Here is a 22,695-nt window from a genome sequence, read left to right as displayed (position 1 = left end):
AGGTAATCCGCTTCCTTCAAGTGCGCTTGCAACTGTTTCGCCACCACCCGCTCAATCGTCTTGCCTAAGAATGGCAAGTTTGAGACTGGGCGAAAGTTGTTAAGATCATGAGGATCCAAGGAGGGTTTCTTTAAAATAGGTTTTATTATTGCCTCCTTAAGTGCTGATGGCATTATTCCCTCTTCGAGCGATGTGTTAACCACCATCCTGATCCTCTCACCCAGTCTATCTTTACAGCTCATAAGGAGCCACGATGGGCAAGGATCGAGTAAGCAGGTGGTTGGCTTTAGAGTTGAAAGCACCTTGTCCACTTCATCAGAAGAGAGAAGCTGGAACCGGTCCCACATCACCGGAGCACTACTGGTCACCTCTGGCTCACTCACTGTATCCACAGCGTACGGAATAGCACTCTTAATACGATCGATTTTCTCCGCAAAGTGTTTTGCAAATTCGTCACAGGAGACCTTATTATGTTCCATCGGTTCCGGAGCAACTGGACCGACCAGGCTCTGGACCACTTGGAACAGTCTCCTGGGACAGCACTCTGCGGATGCAATAGAGGCAGCATAAAAATCCTTTTTTGCTGCCCTCATCGCCACATGGTAGGCTGCCGCAGCCGCTCTACCCAGTGTCTGATCGTCGTCAGAGCGAGATTTCCGCCACCGGCGCTCTAGCCATCTCACCTCCCGCCTCAGAGTTCGCAACCGTGGGGTAAACCACGGTGCCGTCTGAGCTCTATTCAGGGGGAGAGGGCGTTTCAGAGCCACCCGGTCTAATGCCCTGGTGATCGCGGTATTCCACCCCTCCACCAGTGCTTCAGCCGAGTGGTTGTGTGCCTGCTCCAATGAATCCCCAAGCGCATTCAGGAATCCATTTGGTGAGTGCTTTCATTGTTTGGTGCAGAGGTGACCCATATTGGAAGTCAAGTTTCCCCCAGGGATTTTTTTTATAATAGCGTAGCTTGTTGGAACAAGGCCAGCCTTTTAAACATCTTATCCTTAGGGGATGGGGTGTGTCTTCAAGCACAGTCAAATCCAGATCTCATGGTCACGGTTAGCAGCTTCTGGGTGCTTCCAGATGGGCGTATTTTGTGGGATTGGGTGCTCCTCAGGTAGGCTTATTTTTCTGTGTCCACATGACACTGCTGGCATCAAAATGCCAGCCTGTGTTCCCCACCCCATTTAATCCAGATTCACCCCTTTCAGGGAAAATTCAATAAGGTTGCTTCTGGATGACCTGCTGGATGACCTGCTTATTGAGCCTTCATTCTGATTTGTTTGAATGGACGCTTGCTTGCTTATTTATTTATTTATTTATTTATTTATTTTCTACCCTCTTGCAAAACATCAGGGCAGCCACAGCAAGCCTTTAAAAGTAATACAAAACAACAGTTCAAAATGACTGCCTACTCAATAACATTTATATGACATTGTGTCAAGCAATTCTTATCTCATACTTTGCAGTGCATTTTCCTGTCACTTGCCTTACCACAATAAGTCTGATTTTTTTAAAAAAGTGGGTTTGTTGCCCAAAGTGCCAAACCTACTTTAACTGTAACCTGAATATGCGACTCAATCCCACACACAGAACAGCAACATTCTGGAAGCAACTTAAGTTTAAAAAACCTGTTGCTAATGATCTACAGTATTTGCAATATCTGAACAACTCTTTTACAATCTTAAACCCTCTTTGGAGAAGCATCTCTGCTTCCTTTGGCACTACAAAAGATCTATGCAGCCTGTGAAGCTGGTAAGATCAATTATTAATTCAACACCCCCTAACTGCCTGTCACATTCAGCAGTTAGTCCATAGACTCATCCAGGCGACGTCATTCCATCTCATAATATCAAAGAAAGACACCTCACACAGAACAGTGCTTGGCTTCTCTCTTGGCCCTGGGGCACTAAGGATGCTTCTAGACAAGGCCGCCGCCGTCAACGAAGGCTGCAAAAAAGGGAGCCGCAGCTGCAAGCTCCTAGCAGCCGAAATACAAAGCCTCCGCCGCCTGGAGGAAAGGATATATATAGAGAGAAAGAATGTGGGGGGGGGGGACTATGCTTTTGCCCCGGGCCCCGCACATGCTAAGGGCGGGCCTGCCTGTCTGCTCCACTCTCTGCTGACTTCATGGTAAGTCCAACTTTCCATTCACCCTCAAAGTGCCTTGCATCCTTATCACAGAAGGTGTGCAAGAGCTCCAAAACAACAATATCTTGGCTTGGTGGCAAAAACCCTCTCACCACTCAGAACAATTCTGCTGGATGCAATGGATGTGGCAAAGTAAATTCTTTGCCACTTTCTCCACAATATTTTACGGTTGATCATGTGCTCAGACATCCAACAAGACTTGTGCTATGTGTGAATCTTGTGGACTCGTTCATAGCCCACCATCAATCTACAAAGGTTCTGTAACAGTTGAGAGGACACTTGGAAACAATTGTACGGATGTCATTCCAAAGTGAGGCCAAGCCAGGGCCTTAACAAGATTGTCAGTCATGTCTGCCAGAAAATTCCCCAGAGCATTCACAGAAATCTCCCAGATTCCATAAATCTCCAGGGTGGAGCATCTTAACAGTGTGAACTGCCCTGACATTGTGAATTTGAATCTCATCAGGTAGGACAGTGAGATCATCACAACTGCCACCACCCATTCCAGACTACCCCTCTCTCCTGTGGCAAACACCATATCAAGGGCATGACCTGCACTATGTGTTGGAGACATAATTTACTAAGAGAGCCCCATGGTGACTATGAAGGTAGACTCAGTGGGCATGTTGAGGTCTCTCAGTACAACCTTTATAATTGACTGGTCTGACCCAACTGCTGGCTACCAGAGGGAAGGAAACAGATCATAGATGGAATGGGCAGCTGAGGCACACCACAGCAGCCGTAATTCTAATAGATCAATGTAATAAATAGGTACAAATTCCTATGCCACTATCATTATAGGGTACCAGAGATAGTAAAAATGCAAAGTTCAATACAAACTAATTGGCAGTAAGCTGTAAAACAGGCAGTGATGTAAAATTAATATATGAATCTGCATAGTGACTGAAATGCAAAACCAGCAGCATATATGTATGTACACGTGTGTGTGTGCACAACTATGTATCCCCTTGTACAAACATACATACTCAGCCACCCCCAACAAAACCCAGCCCCTTCTGCTTGATTACCCTGCCTCTCACGCAGGGCGATTGCATACACAATCAAGCCCTCTATCCCTTACTTAGGGGACTGTGAAACCCAACCACTGGTGGTTGTGTAAGTTATTTTGCCCTAATAAACCACATCTGGTAAGACAGGCCTTTCACATCGCTACTGAATCCTGTCTGATTTAGAAAGAAAATAAAATCAGAGCAAAGGAAGTCTTGCATAGATTGAGAGAACTTAAGGTTTCCCTAAAGTCCAGTAGTTACTGTGCTGATAGACTTTTTTCCCATACAGGTTTTTATTTTAGTTTTATAATAACAGTAAATAAGAAGCAGTACACAAATCAACAATGTATTACAAACCAGTTAAACAAATTTATATCAAATTTCAATACAGAATTCATTGGTCCAGTCAATTAAATGGATAAAGTGTGAAGTCTGATATCAATAAATTAAATGGAGCTTCACAGTTTAGAAAGTATAATGTATAAGATGCAGTTTCCTCTGGGAGATTCCTCCATAAAGCTCCATGTTTGTGTTGAAACATAGATAGTTCTTGGGGGAGTTACCCTTTTTCTTAGCCTCAATTTCCCAAGTATAAATGAGATTTTTTATGATAACATTGACTTTGAATGAGGAAAACACATATACTGAGCAAGTATCCAGATTTTTTCATACTCTTGAATGGGTTGAAGCCCATTGAAATCATACCTAATTCTGTATTGGATTATGTCTCAAATTACTATGCTTCATATTGTACGAATATTGTAGTTAGTCACCCACATATGCATTGTTGTGAATGTGGGATTTTATACACACAGCATGCAGAATCACAGGACTTGCTGCTTAGTGATTGATCTGTTCATACATTTATTATTGTCTTAATGTGTGTGTGTGTCAAATGAGGCAATGTTTGTATATATATTGTATGAACTAGCCCTGTACTGAATAGAAAGTTGGTGCAATCCTGTATCCATGTCCACCTACCCCACTGGGTGTCACTGCTTATTTGAAATATTTACTGATAGTTTTTGATTAAAAGTATTTGTGCATTGGAGTGTTTTATTTGGAAGAAAAATACATATATTCATTAGATTTCTTAAATATTTGAAAAATACATGAAAATCTCTAGGCATCTTGACTTTTTTTTTAGTCTAGCAAAAATAAACTAGAACTCCAAATGGAAATATAAAATGCAAGGGATGAAAACACCCTTCAAATTTGAACTTGGAAAGCTTAGCCTCTAAACTTAAATGTAATACGATTAAATGCTATAGAATAGGATAGCTTTACTAGTGAAAGTATCTGTTCAGGCCAATTTCAGAGCAAATTTACATTTCTGGTATAATATGTTTGCAGGATATTTTATAATCTTGTTGTAAAACATGATAATTTTTCTGTGTGTCTCATTCAAAGCCACTTTCTAAGATGCAACTGGACAACTGCATTTTCCAGCTCAGTGCAGCCTGTCAATCTTATTGTGTGTTTGTATTTTACAGGTTGTGGGCTGCTCATTGCAGAAAGATACAGCTGAAAAAGGGTTAGCGTCTTTGCATGTTTTATGTCCAGAAATTCTCAGATGCTATTTCTGTGGTGGTGGTAGTTGTTTTTAAAAACAAAAAATAAAAAATACTGAACAACATGGGGAACCAGAGCTTCCAAATTGCCTCATCCATGGAGTCTTTGTAGACGAGAGCTCTCCATTGCATACATGGCAATTCCTTGCCCCTCAGGGCTTCCCAGCTTATTACAGTGAATAAAACTATCACCCATACCAAGGGAAGTGTGCATAGAATTTCCTCTTGCTGTGAATGAGAGGGTCCTTGTGAACATATGTCTATAGTACAGGCAGGGTGCTGTAGTAACGCAAAGGGGTGAATTTTTGAGATGAATAATTGGGAAAATGTGTGATTTGGAATTAATTTGTAGTGTAAGTTGTCTTGCCTCTCCATGCATAGGTATGCCATGCCTCTGAAGGTTTTTTATTTTTTTAAAAAACAGCTTTATCTAGTTTTGCATTTGTGTAGTCATATTCAGGATATAGATACATTAAGGATATAGATATTAGTGAGTATATGCTGCCCTGGACTCTTTTAGTAGGAGCCAGGACTTAGTGTGAGATGTTGACAAACCAATTGGAAACAGTGAACATAATACTATTAAATAAAACTGGTCAATTGCCAAAAAAATCCAACATGTCATTTTTTATTTGAAAAGAGGAAACTACCCAAAATGGTAAAAAGAAAGTTGAAAGACAAAGTCAAGTAGGTCAAATCACTCTAAAATGTTTGGGAGTTGTTTAAAAACACAATATTAGAAGCTCAAACGGAGTGTATACTGCAGATCAGGAAAGGTACCACCAGGGCCAAGAGGATGCCAGCATGGTTAATAAGCAGAGTCAAAGATGTTATTAGAGGCAAGAAAGCTTCCTTCAAAGAATGGCAGTCTTCTCCAAATGAGGAGAACAAAAAGGAACACAAACTTTGGCAAAAGAAGTGCAAGCACACAATACAGGATGCCAAAAAAGAATATGAGGAGCACATTGCCAAAAACATGAAGACCAACAAATACATTAGTAGCAGGAGACTGTCTAGGGAGGCAGCTGGACTCTTGGATGACAAAGGAATCAATGATATGCTTAAGGAGGTTGAGGAAGAGCCGGATGAATTTTTTTTCATCTGTGGAAGATGGTTGTGCCCAAACTAACTTTTGCAGGGAGTCTGAAGCACTGAGTTGTGATGAGAGAGGAAGTTCTAGGCCTATTAGATAAAACGAAAATTGACAAATTGATGAGTCTGGATAGCATTGTCCTGAGAGTTCTCAAAGAACTCAAATGTGAAATATACAACTTGTCCCTCAGATCAGCCTTCATACCAGAAGACTAGAAAGTGGGCAATGTAATGCTAATTTTTAAAAAGGGATCCAGGAAATTACAGCCTGGTTAGCTTAACTTCTGTTCCGGGAAAACTGGTGGAAAGTATTATTTAAGGTAACATAATCAAGCACATAGAAGAACAATTCTTGCTGAAGCAAAGCCAGCATGGCTTTTGCAAGAGTAAGTCTTGTCTCACCAGTCTATTAGAGTTTTTTGAGAGTGTCAGCATGCATATAGATAGAGATGATCTGGTTGACATGGTGTACTTGGATTTTCAAAAAGCTTTCGACTAGGAACCACACCGAAGACTCCTGAGTAAGCTTAGCAGTGATAGAATAAGAGGAGAGGGCTTATTTTGGATCATCAGAATTTGTTAAGTAGCAGGAAGCAGTGAGTACAAATAAATGGGCAGTTCCTGCAGTGGACATGTAGAAAGTGGAGTCCTCCAAGGATCAGCATTGGGATGTGCGCTGCTTAACTTAACCCTGTGAGGTAGGTTAGGCTGGGAGACAATGACTGGTGCAAGCAAGCTTCATGGCTGAGTGGGGATTTGAACCCTGGTCTCCCATGTCCTAATACAACACTCTAACCACTACGCCACACTAGCAAATTAGTGGAGGATAAGGCTAGCAAAGGCTACTAGCTCTGATGGCTGTGCGCTGCCTCCATGGTATTCTGTTAAAGTTGCTGGAAACTGCAGGAGGGGAGAGTCTTCTTGTGCTCAGGTCCTGCTTGCAGGTCTCCAACAGGCACCTGGTTGGCCCCTGAGAAGAGGGTGCTGGACTAGATGGGCCACTGGCCTGATCCAGCAGGCTGTTCTTATGATGTTCCTATGAAGGGCAGGATACAAATGTAATAAGTAAATAAATATATTTAATATGACCACAAATGCAAAACTAAATAATAAAACAGTGCATTTTAATATTTTTTTAAAATGAAAAACCTTCAGAGGTAGGATGTATGTCTGTATCGAGAGGCCAAAGCCACAGTTGAGTAGTTTACACTGTAAATTAATTCCAAACCACCTTCATATCTCCCCAGCTGTCCATCTCAAAAACTCAGCTCTGAATCAAAACACTAAATTTAAGAAGTCAAAGTAGTATCTGATTCAGGCTCTTTTTCCTCCTTCAGCATAGAGTTGATCCAAAGAAGCTTATCCTTCTACTAAGCACAAATGGTTTGATTGTTTTTTGGGGGAGCAGGGGACCTGTAAACCTTTTTGAATAAGTTTAACTGCCTCTTTGTAGAATACTAGCATTATGTATCATTCATTGTTTTCTTTGAACAGTTGTATTTTTTAAAAGACTGTATAGCTTCACATGGACATTTATTTAAAGAAGGCTTCTAGTTTTGATCCCTTCACTTAATACATAGAAAAGGCAGCTGCTAATACTGCAGATCTCCTAAACATCAAACCCACAAAGAGATCATTATGAATGATGTTATCTGTTACGCTCGAGTACATAGAGAAATAGACGTCTGCAGTCATTACATATGGTCATCTACAAGCACTTTCCATACTTTTTTTTCTGGACAGAAATGCTTTCTGTGTAAGACATGACATTTGGAGTAGCTTTAATACCTTGTAAGGCAATGAGGGCAGATGAACTTCGTTAAAGTACCAGGTTTAGTTTGGAGTATATTCAACTTGAAAATGTGTAAGAGTTATAGCTTGGTTTTTCAAAGGTCCTCTATCAGATTCCCTCTTCTTGAAGTTATCTTAACATTTTTAATTCAGATGGGTCATCCAATCATGTTTACAACTACCAGCCGTGTGATCATCCGCGTCAGCCTTGTGACAGCTCGTGTCCCTGTGTCATTGCTCAAAATTTCTGTGAGAAGTTCTGTCAGTGCAGTTCAGAATGTAAGTGATTTAGAAATGGGTGCTCTGTATAAGAGTCAAATTGCTCAAATGAGTTGGTGAAATTTAAAAATTCTGGAAATTTCTGTATTTTGTGGGGAACTGTTAGGACCACACTAGGTCACGGATGTTCATCATGTTTGATCTTGTATGATTTAAAACAAAACAAATAACTGGCATGTTGGGAGGGAGGGGGTGAACTGGATACAGACTGTGGAGTGAGGGAGGGATTCTAAAACTCTTTGCCCCCTAGGAACCACTCTATTCTTGTGGTAATATTTTGTTTTAAACTGTGTTTAATGTTGTATTTTAAATTGCTATGGCCTGCCTGGGTGAAAGACAGGTAATAAAATGAGAAGGAGGGAACAGGCACTGGAAAAGGTGGATTTTAATACATGTTAACTGCAGCCCTTTCTCCACTTCTGGGAATAAGCTCCATTGAACTCTGTGGGGCTTGCATCTGACTACATCCATAGGATTGCACTATATTGGATTAGGGTTTTTGTTAGCTGGCTAGCACACATTGAATATTTCATTAAAGAAAGAATCTTAGTTGGGGCAAACATTTAACAGCCTCAACCATACACATTTTCCAGCATCAAACTTTGTTCCAAAGAAGCCTGGGATAAGATTGCTAATGATGTACAGCTTGCCTGCCATTATTGATATTCCTTTTCAGCAGATGGCTATAGAGGCAATGTTGTTCTAAGAGGTACATTTACATAGGGTGTTAATTAGGCATGATTGGAATGGCACGGTGCCCTGCAGCATATCCCCAAATCAACATTAGGATTCCTCAACAAATATGTAAAGCAGGGATGGAAAATTTGTTTTGGTCTCCTCACCCCTGGTGAGCCAAATTTGATAGTTGGATGAAGCTGCCCACCTGACAATCACCTGATGTCATAGTGATGCCAAGTGACTATCGGAACTTCAGAGCGCAGCACAGGGATGTTTGAAAGCCTTTATGCAAACAGCACCGCACTGCTTTTTTAAATCTGTTGACTTTGGAGGTTGAAAGAGCAGCACAAGGCTGTTTGCAAAAGAACTTTCAAACAGCCCCACGCTGCTTCGGCTGCATGTGCCAACAAGGGAACAGGTGCGCGCAGCCAAACTGAGCAGGATTGAATCTTCTCATCAGCTGATTTGCAGATGGTGGAGAGTTAAAGGGTGCTGTGCTAGGAATTTCTAAAACTCAGAGAGCCATTGAAATGGAAACGGACTGCCTTCAAGTCGATCCCGACTTATGACGACCACCCTGTGAATAGGGTTTTCATGGTAAGCGGTATTCAGGGGGGGGTTACCGTTGCCTCCCTCTGAGGCTAGCCCTCCCCAGCTGGCTAGGGCCTGCTCAGCTTGCCACAGCTGCACAAGTCAGCCCCTTCCTTGTCCGCAACTGCCAGCTGGGGGGCAACCAGGCTCCTTGGGAGCTTGCCCACGGCTGCACAGGGGGCAGGGCATGTAACCCCTGAGCCACTCCCTGTGGGGGTGATCTTTAGCTGGCCCTTGACACCCAGGAGACACGAGCGGGGATTTGAACTCACAGACTCTGGACTCCCAGCCAGGCTGTCCTCCCCACTGGGCTACACCAGCTGTGAGAGAGCCATAGCTTCTGTTTTTATTTGCATCCTTGATATTGTCTTGTTGAACAAAATGAAATCTAGTGTTATTAAGAAGTTCAGACTACAATTAACATATGCCAGTTGTTATCATTGCATAATGTGTTCTTGATCTATATCCATAAAGCAATATAAGGACATGCAAGGGGGAACCACATGCACAGGTGGTACTTTCTTTGCAGTTCAGAGATAATTTAAATGGCTGAAGTGGCAAGAAGTTTTTTAAATACCACACTCTGGTCATCTGTGCTGCTGTATGAAAAATGAAGACAGCTCCAGCGATATACGGCTACCATTCCAGGGCCTGAACAGCTCCTTTGAGTCAGAGGCCTAGTATTTTAATAGTGACCTGTTTTTATTTTTAAAGGACAGTCTGCCACTTCAAAGATTTACCTTTTCATGAAAAGTAAAACTCCTGGGTTGGCTCTTCCGCTGATGTATAAATAAAGTTGTTTCAATGTACTAGGTACATCAGTTGTATAACTGAAGCTTGAATTGACATTTGTAACTCTTCAGGGATGTGATTGATTTTGATGCCTGTTCATTAATTTTGTTAGGGGAGGCTTGAAACAGTGGCCTTGCTATGCAGACACCAGGAAAGGGACTCATAAGTATTGTTTTTATGGCTGTTCAGCCATTGCCTGTTCCATGCAAAATATAAAGTTGGCTGAGCTTTCTGGTCTTTCTGCTTGCTTCTTAAAGGCCAAAACAGGTTTCCTGGGTGCCGTTGCAAAGCACAGTGCAACACTAAGCAGTGTCCGTGCTACTTGGCTGTACGTGAATGTGATCCAGACCTCTGCTTGACATGTGGAGCAGCAGATCACTGGGACAGCAAAAATGTGTCTTGCAAGAATTGCAGCATTCAACGAGGATCCAAAAAGGTGCTTCAACTTTTTATGCAGAGCAAATACACTTTATCCCTGTTAATAAGCAACAACTTAACAGCATGTCTGCCACTTACAGAAAAAGGGGTTGGACTTGATGGCCTTATATTCTATGATTCTAGGGATGCCCAAGACCTTTCTTGGGCAACAATCTGGAATATGCTTTACAATTAAACTGAATTGTATACCTCCAAGTAGCAGATTATTTAGGAACTTTCATACTGATTGTTTCTATGTAATTAGCTAATGATTACACTTGCGTGTGTGAAATTGCATATGTGTAGTTTGCGGACCTCTTCAAATACACTACTTCACAATAGACAATTTACAGATATCACTGCAAATGATTATATGTTCATGTGTGTGTGATCAAGTATTTGTAACACTGTTCCAATATGGAAACCACCTGCAATAGAATAGGATTGATATACAACACTATCAGACTTGGATTAACTATCCCAAGAAAATCAAAATTTTAATTCTCGGCCACCTTTGAAGAATTTGTGTTCATTATAGCTCAGACATAGACCCAGTTCACACACAATGCTAAGCCAAACCATAACTTAACACAAATGTGGCAACATGTGGGTTCCTAGTCTGAAGATTGCAACAGCAGCATTCCTCCCAGGCCTGTAGCTGGGGCATGGGGGGATGGGGGTGTTGCCCCCACAGGATATTTTTGGGAAATTGTCTTTTTAATTTGTGACATGACAGTGACAACCGCCATTTAAAGAATGGCAGCTTGTTTTAAGAACAGGAGCAATTTAAGAAAAAATTCAGTGAATAAGGAGGTGAATAAGGAGGAACTCTCAAGGAGTTAACAGATACATCCAATAGTATTTATTTTCTCTCTGCCATTCCCTAAATTTGTAGTAAGGACAAGTTTGTTTTTCAGGTGGAATCTAAAACTGAGATTCCTAATGCAGCATCAAAGCCAAGTTCAGGAGCTCACTGTCATTGCCAAAGTAGTTCAGTTCATGAAGAATCAAGGAATCATAGAGTTAAAGGGGCCTATAAGGCCATCAAGTCCAACTCCCTGCTCAATGCAGGAATCCAACTTAAAGCATACCTGACAGGTAGCAGTCCAGCTGCCTCTTGAATGTCTCTAGCGTTGGGGAATCCACCACCTCCCTATGGAATTGGTTCTGTTGTTTTCCCTGAAATTCAGTCGAAATATTCTGCACTCTGGAATTATCAAGAAGAGATCCTGGGCCTTCTCTGTGTGACAGCCTTTCAGGTACTTGAAGAGTGCTATCATATCTATCTTCTCTTCTCAAGGCTAAACATGCCCAGTTTTTTTCAGTCTCTCCTCATAGTCCCCTGATCATCCTTGTTGCCCTCCTGTGAACCTGTTATAGTTTGCCTGCTTCCTTCTTAAGGTGTGGTGTCTACAACTGGATGCAGTAGTCAAGATGAGGCCTGACCAGTGCCGAATAGAGGGAACTGTACTTTTCATGATTTGGAATCTATATTTCTGTTAATGCAGCCTAAAATAGCATTTGCCCTTTTTGCAGCCACATTGCACTGTTGGCTTATATTCAGCTTGTGACCTTCCTCCCAATTTTGTATCATCTGCAAACTTGATAAGCATTGCCTGCATCATACAAATCATTAATAAAAATGTTGACAAGTACGGGGCCTAGGACTGAGCCCTGTGGTACCCCACTCATTACCTCCCCCCCCAGTTCAGGAAGAAACCATTGATAAGCACTCTTTGAATACAATTCTGCACACCAACTGTGGATGCAGCTGATAGTTGTTCTGTCCAGCCCACATTTAGCTAGCTAATCAGAACACGGGCAGCCACAGGTGAAAGGGAACTTAGGCTATAGGCAAAGTCAAGCTTTTGAGTCTGGTATTGCTGGGGATCTCTCAAAAAGGGTGAGATAATTCAACAGATTACACTTCATTCATGTAAGTTAACATAGTCTATGGATGGAGGAGTGAGAGGGAAGGCTGCTGCCTTCCCCTGGCCTGGCTGTCACATCCTCTCCTCTGTGGGGGTATTGGCTGGTGCTATGTGCCTCTCTCCCCCCCCTCCACTGCCCTACCTATCGAGGAAGGCAGCAACAGGGCTGACGACCCCCAGTCCTATTGCTCCAGTGCTACCTGGGGTTGAGCCATGGTTTGGCAAAGCCACGCATCTGAACCTAGGCTCGTGGTTTGTCTGGCTCCATATAAGGTTTGTTACTCTCTTATTGCTTAAAATTTGTCTTGGGGAGACAAATTGCAAGCCTGGGTTCAGATATGAGAGCCCCAGGTAGCAGGAATGAGAGCAGAGTACTTGCTACTGTGATCTTCAGACTGGGAACCCGCACATTTGATCATTCATACTCAGCTATGGTTTGGAATAATGCTGTGTGAAAACTGGAACATCTGCTTAGCCAGGAAATGCACATTTAGGGCAGGGTTTCAGAACTGTGCCTCTCCAGGTGCTGTTGAATTTCTACCGCCGTCAGCCCTTGGCAGTGTCCCCAATGGTCAGGGATGAAGAGGATTGTAGTCCAACGTCTGGAGAAGTACAGGTTCCCCATCTCAGCTCTAGGGAGTGAGTCATTCATTGCGACCAATTAGCAGATTCAGCATTCTTACAATAAATCCCGTGGTTGGAAACAGGTAGTTCTAAAGTCATATCGTTTCTGAGCTGGCTGCTACCTGGTGTCTCTTTTCAATGACAAATGCCTTCCCCCCCCACCTCTACTGTACCCTCTTGCTTGCTCTCCCACCTTCTACAGCGATTTCTACAGCAGAGATGCACAACTCAATAAAAATAATTTAAATCCAGTTCATTAGTTAATGTGGTATACAGATTGGCTACAAGTAGTATATTGCTTTTTAAAATAACTGTTTTGTGTAATAAACAGAATTAGAGGTTACGACAATATAATACATTCACATGTTGCAAATAGTAATTTTGGTGGAAAAGTGAAATAAATGAGTGGAATTTTGTACAAACAGGTGGACTAGTTTTTTTCTAAAATAAATGTTATACTTGAAAAATGTGTGCATATGCATCATGTCTTGCGGGATCTAGCTCTTGGGGCAGTTATGTACAAGTTAATATAGAAGCAGTGTACATGCATAGGTTCCATTCATGGCAATGTGGCTGGGACAGGAGAATTTTCTTATAGATTTTACTCTAGCAGTGGTGCAAAACCGGCAATTAGAGTAAGATGCTGCTCCTATAGAATACATCATCTTAGTTGTCTTGCTTTGGAGCAGGAGTTAGAATGCCTAATTTGATAGATTGCATTTATACATTTTAAAAAGTGATAAACTGAACTGCCAATGATGGGTGTTAACTTTGAAAGCTGGTATATAAATAAAGCCCCAGCGATATTACAGTTGGTGCAGATTAACTGTGAAAATGGGGAAAAGGTATAAAGTAGGGACTTCTGGAAGATCACAGTAGTAACTCGTGACTTAAAACTGCATTTTCTAAGCATGCCATTGTTGTCTTCTGTGAGTCACTACTTTAGTATTACACATTCACAAGAGTGAAGAGAAAAGGAACACTCACAGGAACATTTGTGTGAGTAAACCAGTCATTACTCTACTGAAGTTGGTGTCCTTTTTGTATGACCTCTACAGAGGATGTATCTGGATAGGGTTAAGCATTTTTAGCTTTGTTTAAGGAGCTTGCTCTTTCTTTCTGCTAGCATTTGCTGCTAGCACCGTCCGATGTGGCAGGCTGGGGGATTTTCATTAAGGATCCAGTGCAGAAAAACGAATTCATCTCTGAATATTGTGGGGAGGTAAGAAACAAAGTTTGAATAAGGTTTGCATTTTCATGTGCTACTTTGTATTCCAGTCTTCAGGAAAGTTCTGTGTAAAACATATATTGATAATTCTACTCTTATCTCAAGCTTCAGCCTTTTTACACAGTGTCCTATTTTGCAAATAAATTGTAACAGGAAGAGGGGCAGGGCTAGATATATTCCCATATGGAAAAGGGAGCAACTTGCTTTTTATGCTGATGGTATGCATAGGCTAAAGCAGTATAACAGAGCTGTACATACGTAGGGTATATGGTAGCGGAGGATGATACGGTGACGTTTTCAGAAAAATATCCCACTTTTCTGTTTACACGATAAAAGATGTGTACTGATGAGCAATACAGGTGTTCGATATAACCTGTATGTACCTTAAGTTGTTCAAAGAGATCATTGTTTTAATCTGTCAGCATGAAGTACTGCACTCCAAGGCTTTGACCGAGGAGTATTAGGTTAGTAGACAAGTGGTTGACTGTTTTAGGATAAAGCCAGTTTTGGCATGTGTCCACTAGAAATATTTAAAGATCCGTAACACGAGTTTGAAAAACTGATCCAGCTTTAAGTCATCAGAGATTTTCTGCAAAAAGTTGCAACAGACAGTTTTCCTATTCAACTGCTAAATCAGCAACCATGTAAACATAGCTGGTTGGGGGAAGGGAGACAATTAGACCTGTTTACTATGTTTTCAAAACAGTTTCAAATAAATCTTACTTTCAGATCATTTCTCAGGATGAAGCAGACAGAAGAGGGAAAGTATATGACAAGTACATGTGCAGCTTTCTGTTCAATTTGAATAATGGTATGTGTGTTATCTTTAATCACTCCACTATTTGTCTTCTCACAGGGTATGAGAAAATGCTGATTTTAATATAGCTGTTTCCAGCCGATAGTAGAGTTACACGATCAGAACAACCAGTATTTTTAAAGTATCAGCCTTGGTAGTACCAGATTGGTCCAGTTTTGCAGAGATAGTTTTAATAAATTCATATGCTTTTAGGTGGTGTAATAAGCAAGGGTGGCATACTAATAAACAATGCACATGTTAACTGAACACCAAGGGTTTGAAATTAAGCATTTTTAAAATGTGTTCAAGGTAAGCCTCCTATAGCGTTAGGCACACATGACGGATTAACAGTAAAGCTAAACTTTTACATAGACAAACTGGCTATGTTCAGTGTTACAACAAGTTAAGCCAGTGACAAGAACATTAACTATAGTAACAGACTTCCCACTAAGCAAACCATTTCAGTGAATATTGTCATTGTGTCCACCTTAAAGTCTGGTGCAAACATTTTAACCAGTGTTTTTATTTAGATTTTGTGGTTGATGCAACACGGAAGGGTAACAAAATACGATTTGCAAACCATTCAGTCAATCCCAACTGCTATGCAAAAGGTGAGTGTTTATACATTTTGTAAGAGTACAGCTAAACAAGCAAGTAATTCAAGTGGCACTCAAATATTTAAAAAGGAAGAGAGCCTTGCACCAACTTCACTTTTTGTTTTACAGTCATGATGGTTAATGGAGATCACAGGATAGGCATATTTGCTAAGAGAGCCATTCAGACTGGTGAAGAGCTGTTTTTTGATTATAGGTAGGTATATAACATGTTTAGTACTAAAATTCATTCAACAGCCACATTTCTCAAGTGTTGCAGCATTTAGGTCATGGGACCTACTTGCCAATCCTATTGCCAGAAACAGAATGCAGAAAGTATGGTAGCAGAAGGACTGGCAGATTAATGAAATGTCTTTTAATTCTTGGATACAGGAACAACTTATTTCTATGCTACCGTTTGATCCAGAAAATAGTCATGGTGCGACCACTTCCATCCCTGGACACCTAGTACAGCTGTAGCATAGTATCTCTGCCCCTGCCCAACTACAGCAAAAGCTAAGCTCCTGTCTTGCAGCCTAAACCTAATCTGGCTTCTCGGTTTAGGGTAGATGTTTTAAGAGTTCAGCAGATGAATTGTTTTTCAACTTTTTTTCCCTTTTGATTTGATACACTAGACACTTAAATCTGAAAAAAATTCCATTTTGTTTCAGATACAGTCAGGCTGATGCCCTCAAGTATGTAGGCATTGAAAGAGAAATGGAAATACCTTGATACCAGCTACCTCTTCTATAAAATAGCTGCCTTATCTTCAGGAATTTCTAGTACTGTGGGCAAAGTTTTTTAATTGATGCAATTTGGAATGCAGAATTTGCAGAGTACTGTACCTATAATTTATAGTGACAATTTTTTTAAAATATCAACTTTTTATTGCTTTCTCACCAGCTACATGTTTTGTACCATTGAACTTTCGCAATAAAGCAGTATGGGTACATTTTTCAACCTTGAATAAAGGATACTTGAACTTTGAATTTAAGTGTTCTACTTCCATCATTAAACAAGAGCTGGGCAAGTGTGTGTGGCAATCTTGACCTTTGGGTGAGGAAAAAGACATTAATGTACACACCATGATAAATTTAAAAGCCTTACTCACACTAAAAGTAAACAATCCTGCAAGAGACTAACCAAATAAGATCAAGGCGGCAAACACCAAGAACAATCTCGCTCACAAACAGCCACACAAAACTAACTCACTAGCAGTAGACCTTAATACCTCAGGTGGGGCTGATCTGGTGAGGGAAAGGAGCCATTCCTGAGAGGAGGCAGAAGATTCTCAGTGACCCTACCTGATCCACCAGAGGGGAGAGTCATCCCAGTTGTATGGAATGTATCAGGTAAACAAACACACTTGAGGGTAGACTAGGTGTGGTTTCAATCTACGATTACAAGAATCAGTATGCTGTTGCAGAACTCATGAAGCATGCTTGAGCCAGCCACCATCTCTCTCATAAGGTTGTTTAAAGATAAAATAAGGGAGGAGAGATTTAAAAAATAACATCAATAGCCTAATGAGAAGAAACATAGTAAAAGTCCTGTACTTGGTCACTCAGCTGACTTTGCAATCAAGCAGATGTTTAGGGAAATGAGTGGCTAAATTTGGAATAAACCTTTCCACAATTTTGCAACATTTCATTTATCAACTGAATTTATTATACTACCAGTGCATCTTTGAGGTTGTGCATGTATAACACCCAACACATATGCTTAAAAACAATGCATGTGTTTTGAGTCCAGCTGTATGTTTTGCTAGAGCAGGGTGAGGAACCTCAAGTCTAATGGCCCTTCACTAGTGATGTCAGCTGGTGGCCAGGAGGGCCCCCCCAACAGGGAACAAAACCACACAGCCATGGCAGGAGGATTTAATTCCTACTCATCATCTGAGTGGGAATGAAAGCCCTGCCCAAAAGCACCCTTAGAAGCAGTTCATGCCTGAGCAAGCTACTTCAAAGAGGATTTTTTTTGCAAAGGCTTTAAGAGGGAGGCTGTCTTAAAAGTCTTTTCCAAGTCTCCCCACGGTTGCTTCTTAATTCTGTGCTATCAAGAACTTAAAGGGAGAGGGAAGAGATTTGAAAGGGGTTTTTGCATGTCTCCCCACTCCCCAATTGAGGAGGCTTAAGGGATTTTGACAGGTGCACAGCCCTGCCTCCTCTCAATCACCTTTGGCCCTTAAAGCAGATCCTGATATGTATGTGGCCCATGGAGCCATAAAGGTCCCCCACCTGTTCTAGAGTCAAATATCAGAAAAGGCCTTAGAAATGAAGTTTGCGCAAAATATTTGTTCAAAGTAGAATGTTATTTTTTTTAAAAACTCCCTAAGCAGAAAGTCCCATCTTTCCACAGCAGGAAATAAGATGAGTTACAGCTTTCTACATATTTGACATAATATGACAGCACATATAATGTACTTTTCAGAAAAGCACTAATGGATTCCAAACATGGATTAGTACATTGCCATTTTCAGATATGGGGGCATGTGGTACTGTGCAAGTGCACAAGACACAATGTGAGACCTCTTTGAAAAGATACAAGCAGAGCAAAAACTAGGACAGGGAAGTGCAACAGCATGCTGCACCTGAAGCAGGAATATAGAACAACTTCATCAAACAATGAAGGAGGATATACCTGATTTTCATGTTTTGAAGAAATCAGCATTCCCGTCCAATGCCAGCCAGACACAGGATTGTTACCTGGCTACTCATGAGATATCCACCTGCCTTGGACTGAGAAATTACATGCTCTTCCACTGTTTTATGCATTTACAGGGTGTGATACTGTATCATTTGCTGAGCAAAGGAATAAAGCAGCCTGGTCTCCACATGTGTCCCATGTAGGAATTATGCATACTATTGAAAGTTTCATCAGCTGCTCCATGACTGAGCAAGCAAGCACCTGAACCGATGGGGCCAGTTCACATGGCAAAAGCTGTTTGCGAAGAGTAAGGGCCAGTTCACATGGCAATTTAATCTGAGATAGGTTCTACTTGCATGCCTGTTTAATTTGCAGCGATCACATGACATAGGAGGCAAAGGGAAGGCGTCCTGGTGCTTTTAGCTTTTAATCCGCAGCAAATCAATCCCAATCTTAATCCAAAAAGGGAAGGGAAAACCCGCAGCTCTAGGGGCTTGTAGACGCTTTGGGAGTCTACACCCACTCCCTCCTCCTCCTCCCTTTGTTATGTCATTTCCTGCTGGCTCCTTCTGGAAGCCTGCTGCAAATGGTGCTTTCCCCCCCCTTTCCCCCCCTAACTTGTGCAAAAAAGCATAACGTTCAAACAAATATATGTATTTCTGCTGGATTCTGAAAATACAAATAATCAAACTTGAGGAATTTTTTTAATGAAACTTACTCTGGAACAAATTGAGCATGCTCGGTTGCCAGGTAACCAGAGGAAGTGATAGTTTGACCTTAAGAAGGTGTGGTCATTAGGAAACTACGTGATTGACCCTTTCCCTTCAATATGAACGGAAAACAGCGATTGGAAGGTAGGAAGTGGGATCTTTAAACTCCCCTCGCGATGGAAAAACAGTTCAGGTCCCATGTGAATGAGCCATAACTCCGTGGAAAGAATCCACACATGTAAAATATGTTGCATGCTGTAATTCCATTGCAAGAAATAGGGAGATGAAAGATGGTGGTTTTTTGTTAAGAAAAAATGTTTTTTTTAAAAAACATAGTACTTTCCACATTGGACAAACTTCACTTTTTCAGCATCTGTATCCAGGCTATGACAGAACTAGAAACAATACTGAAAGCAAAACAGTACTACTTTATCTGGCTTCCATAATTATACCTTTTATTTACATTTAAGAAAAGTCATGGAACTTAATCAACAATAAAACCAAATGCAACTTGTACAGAAAGTTTTAATTTTTTTTTATTTATCACACATTAAAAAAATGAAACACACTATACAAATGATTTCATAGCAGATTACGCATGGGCCAAATCAGACTCTCTCAAAGTGCTGCCAACATGTATGTATAAATGCTGCCTGGCAACAGCTGTTTGCTGTATAGCCAATGTACTGATTTAAATGCAAGTAGCATGCAACCTCCAGTAGAGGTTTCAGATTCCTTTCTGTTCTTAAATTAGGTTAAATGGCATTGGTGTCCGTATTTACATACTTGAAATGTATCAATCCTGAGCAGGTCTGATGTAATTCCACGACTAGCTGATGGGAGTCCTGGTTACAAAAATGGAGGTCTAGACGGCAGCAGGCCAACAAGTTCTGTTCTCATTTTTCCAATCATACAACATATTTATCACTGACAGCTGCTAAAAACTGTTAAGCCAAGTAACTGTAGGTGTCTTTCTCACCATCCACACGTTCCAAGTACTCCTTCTCTATTAGAATGTCAATGCATTTCTGAAATTGGAAAGAAAAACATGGAAGCTTTGATACTGATAGTCCTCCTCACTTAGTGAATCATTTCTGTACAAATTTACAAAGACTTCCAGCATCCTGCAAGCTGAAATATTATATTGAATTAATTAAATTTATACCCCACCCTTCCTCCTAGAAGTTTTAGCAGTTAAACAGCATGTAAAATATAGTACTATTTTTCAAATGTAACTTAGGGAGCAATACAGGGGAACAAGCTACAGGAAATGGTAATCCTCCCTATGTACAGCATGGAGATCTTGAGAAAATACCTCTTCCACATGGCTGCTGAAATCTGCATTGTCTGGGCCACCGGAAACAAAATGACTAGGTTGTACCCAGAACAAGTAGCAAACAGTGTGGGAGCGTGGCGATTGAGACCATCCATGAAACCTAACTACACATACCAGACAAACAACAAAAAAGCACTAACAAGCTTCCAGCTAAGCAGTGACTGCAGATGTTCTTTTAACTTCTTGGATTTGATGTGGTAGGGGTATATCCCTATTAGAGGCAGAAGTAGTATGAGATTTTTGTGAAAATTATTTCATGTGAATACTGCAGAAAACTGGCATATATGAATAACACTCCACAATAAATGTCCATCTGGAAGCAACTAAAGTATTGCTGAATGTTTTACTCTGCAACAATGAGACTGGTTTAAACTGTGCCTCACTCTATTTGATGTTATCTAAATTGGCTTAATGTATGGTGGTAACCCACTTTTTCTACATGTAGAAAGTATGGCAAATGCAGGATTTGCAAAACTAAGAGAAAGATTTGTCTTTCCAACTACAGTTAGATTGATTTTTAGACAAACCTTTATTACTGGAACTCGTGGCTTGAACCTTGATGACAGTTGCGTGAGCACTTCTCCAAGCAATTGCTGGTGTTTAAGGACCTTTCTCATCTTCATAATCCTTACTATAGCAGCCTAACATGCAAAGGAAAAAAATACGGTTTTAGTCATTTGAGATCAGCCACTAAAGTCTTTTGTCCAATCGCTGAAAAATATTCTTAGTTCAATGGAGAATGCATTATACATTCTAACAAATTTGGCTGTAAGAGCTTTTCAACAAAAAACCAATTTTACAGATCTCTAAAAATCAGTCCACTTAAATGTTGCTCATGTATGTGTGTGGAACACATCTTAAATTCATTGATGGCAGAATATTTCCTTCACAGCAAGTGTTGTATCACTTTAAAAACCAGCTCTGCATTATTTCTCCTCGTTAGATATCCTACAAGGGTATAGAGAGCTTGTTGAGACATTAATGCAGGAATAACGACAGTACTTCGGCAGGTGCCTTCACTGCATTGTTTTCAATGCCTACCAAACACATTTCTCTTTAGGCAAGCCTATTTGCATTTGTTTAAAAACAGTTGTTTTAAAACTGTTTTATTGCCATTTTAAATTATATTTTATACCAGATTATGTAAAATGATTAATTTTTAAAATTAGGCAGTATATAAATCTTGCTAAATAAAGGAGTTTGTACCAGCAAAGCCTTGCCTACCTATAGGTGCCTATAGTTCCACCTATAGGGTTGTAACCTACTCCATAGAGAGTTCTATTAAGAAAGAGCTGGTTAATAGCACATACACTTTGCATATAGGAATGTCCACCCTCAAACTCTGGCATACCTAGTTATAGGCCCTAGGCAGCAGAGCTGGGAAAGATCCTATATTTTCAAGAGCCAGTGTAAAAAGACCATACCTGGCTATACAGACCAATGGTCTAACTCGGGCATTTTCATTCCTGCTTATATCCACAAAAATAGCTATGTCCACTTACGGTACAAACTTCTGCCCATTGTTATAATCCTGTGAGTGAAGCAACTTTAGTTGATGTGGGACTCCAAAAAGAGTGCTCTGCCATTTATAGTACTTTTGGGGGGGCAGAGGGATTGGCTAATCACCAATATTAACTACTGCAGAAATAGTTCTGTTAAAAGTAAAATTACGTCATAATCCTGGTCAGTCATGAGCGCAAGGGGAAAACCTTGAAAGGAAGCAATATTAAGAATTTCTGCACATGGTACAAGTTCCTGAGACATCTATTCCAAGTCACCTGGATCAGTAGTTTCCGGTCTTCCTCTATATTCTTATGTGTAGTTTCCTGCTCTTGCTTCTGCTCAGTCTTCATTGGCACATTTATATTCACCCGCAATTTTTTGCTGCCAGGAAAAAGATATTTAGCATTATTCTACAAAGCACAAATAAAGAACTTTAGAACTTCCTGGACGTTTTACTCAATAAAACATTTATGAATGCTATCCCACCCCATGGCTTTGCCTTTATTTATAATCCAAAACAGGTAAGGGGAACCTTTCTGTGTCGAGGGCTGTATTCCTTCAGGGAAAGGGGAGTGCTCAGGGGCGGCATACTGGTGGTGGACAGGACTACCCCTTTTCTCTCCCCCCCCCTTCATGCATCATCCATTCACTTATTTTCATCAACACAGAGGCCCCCAGTCTTCCTCCAGGACTCCCCCATTCCCCTTGTTCCTCCACCTACTCATTCCCTCTCACAGTCCATTTCCTGCCTAGACAGTCCTCTGCGAGCAAATACCAGAATGTCTTTAGTGGATGCTGTCACAGCCACGCTCAGAAGGCTGACCATGGGGCATGTCAGGTACAGAGTAGGCTCTCTACCTGGTGCTCTGTGAGCAGCCTTCTGAGTGGGGCTGCCAGAGCTTCTGGTAGAAGACATTCTAGCATTTGCTCACAGAGGACCATCTAGGCAGGAAATGTGCTGA

General features: G+C 41.0%; 2 protein-coding genes across 13 annotated transcripts in view; one reads left to right on the top strand and one right to left on the bottom strand.

Annotated features, from left to right (window-relative positions):
* The window catches only part of EZH2 (enhancer of zeste 2 polycomb repressive complex 2 subunit), a 131,668-nt gene extending 115,141 nt beyond the window's left edge, over positions 1 to 16,527 (top strand). For all 10 annotated transcript variants that reach the window (XM_061587485.1, XM_061587493.1, XM_061587484.1 and 7 more), the window contains 8 exons: positions 4,649 to 4,689; positions 7,763 to 7,888; positions 10,207 to 10,385; positions 14,048 to 14,143; positions 14,879 to 14,960; positions 15,476 to 15,556; positions 15,671 to 15,755; positions 16,210 to 16,527. In XM_061587485.1, coding sequence (XP_061443469.1) covers positions 4,649 to 4,689; positions 7,763 to 7,888; positions 10,207 to 10,385; positions 14,048 to 14,143; positions 14,879 to 14,960; positions 15,476 to 15,556; positions 15,671 to 15,755; positions 16,210 to 16,270 — 751 coding nt within the window. In that variant the 3' untranslated portion in view covers positions 16,271 to 16,527. The remainder of the gene's footprint in view (positions 1 to 4,648; positions 4,690 to 7,762; positions 7,889 to 10,206; positions 10,386 to 14,047; positions 14,144 to 14,878; positions 14,961 to 15,475; positions 15,557 to 15,670; positions 15,756 to 16,209) is intronic.
* Positions 16,528 to 19,328: 2,801 nt separating this feature from the next.
* The window catches only part of CUL1 (cullin 1), an 84,491-nt gene continuing 81,124 nt past the window's right edge, over positions 19,329 to 22,695 (bottom strand). For all 3 annotated transcript variants that reach the window (XM_061587482.1, XM_061587480.1, XM_061587481.1), the window contains 3 exons: positions 22,009 to 22,114; positions 20,758 to 20,871; positions 19,329 to 19,922 (listed from right to left, as the gene is read on the bottom strand). In XM_061587482.1, coding sequence (XP_061443466.1) covers positions 19,842 to 19,922; positions 20,758 to 20,871; positions 22,009 to 22,114 — 301 coding nt within the window. In that variant the 3' untranslated portion in view covers positions 19,329 to 19,841. The remainder of the gene's footprint in view (positions 19,923 to 20,757; positions 20,872 to 22,008; positions 22,115 to 22,695) is intronic.

Source organism: Rhineura floridana, chromosome 10, assembly GCF_030035675.1.
Source record: "Rhineura floridana isolate rRhiFlo1 chromosome 10, rRhiFlo1.hap2, whole genome shotgun sequence".
Lineage (NCBI taxonomy): Eukaryota > Metazoa > Chordata > Lepidosauria > Squamata > Rhineuridae > Rhineura > Rhineura floridana.
Note: the sequence above shows the minus strand (reverse complement) of the source record. Positions and strands in the feature narration are given on the sequence as shown.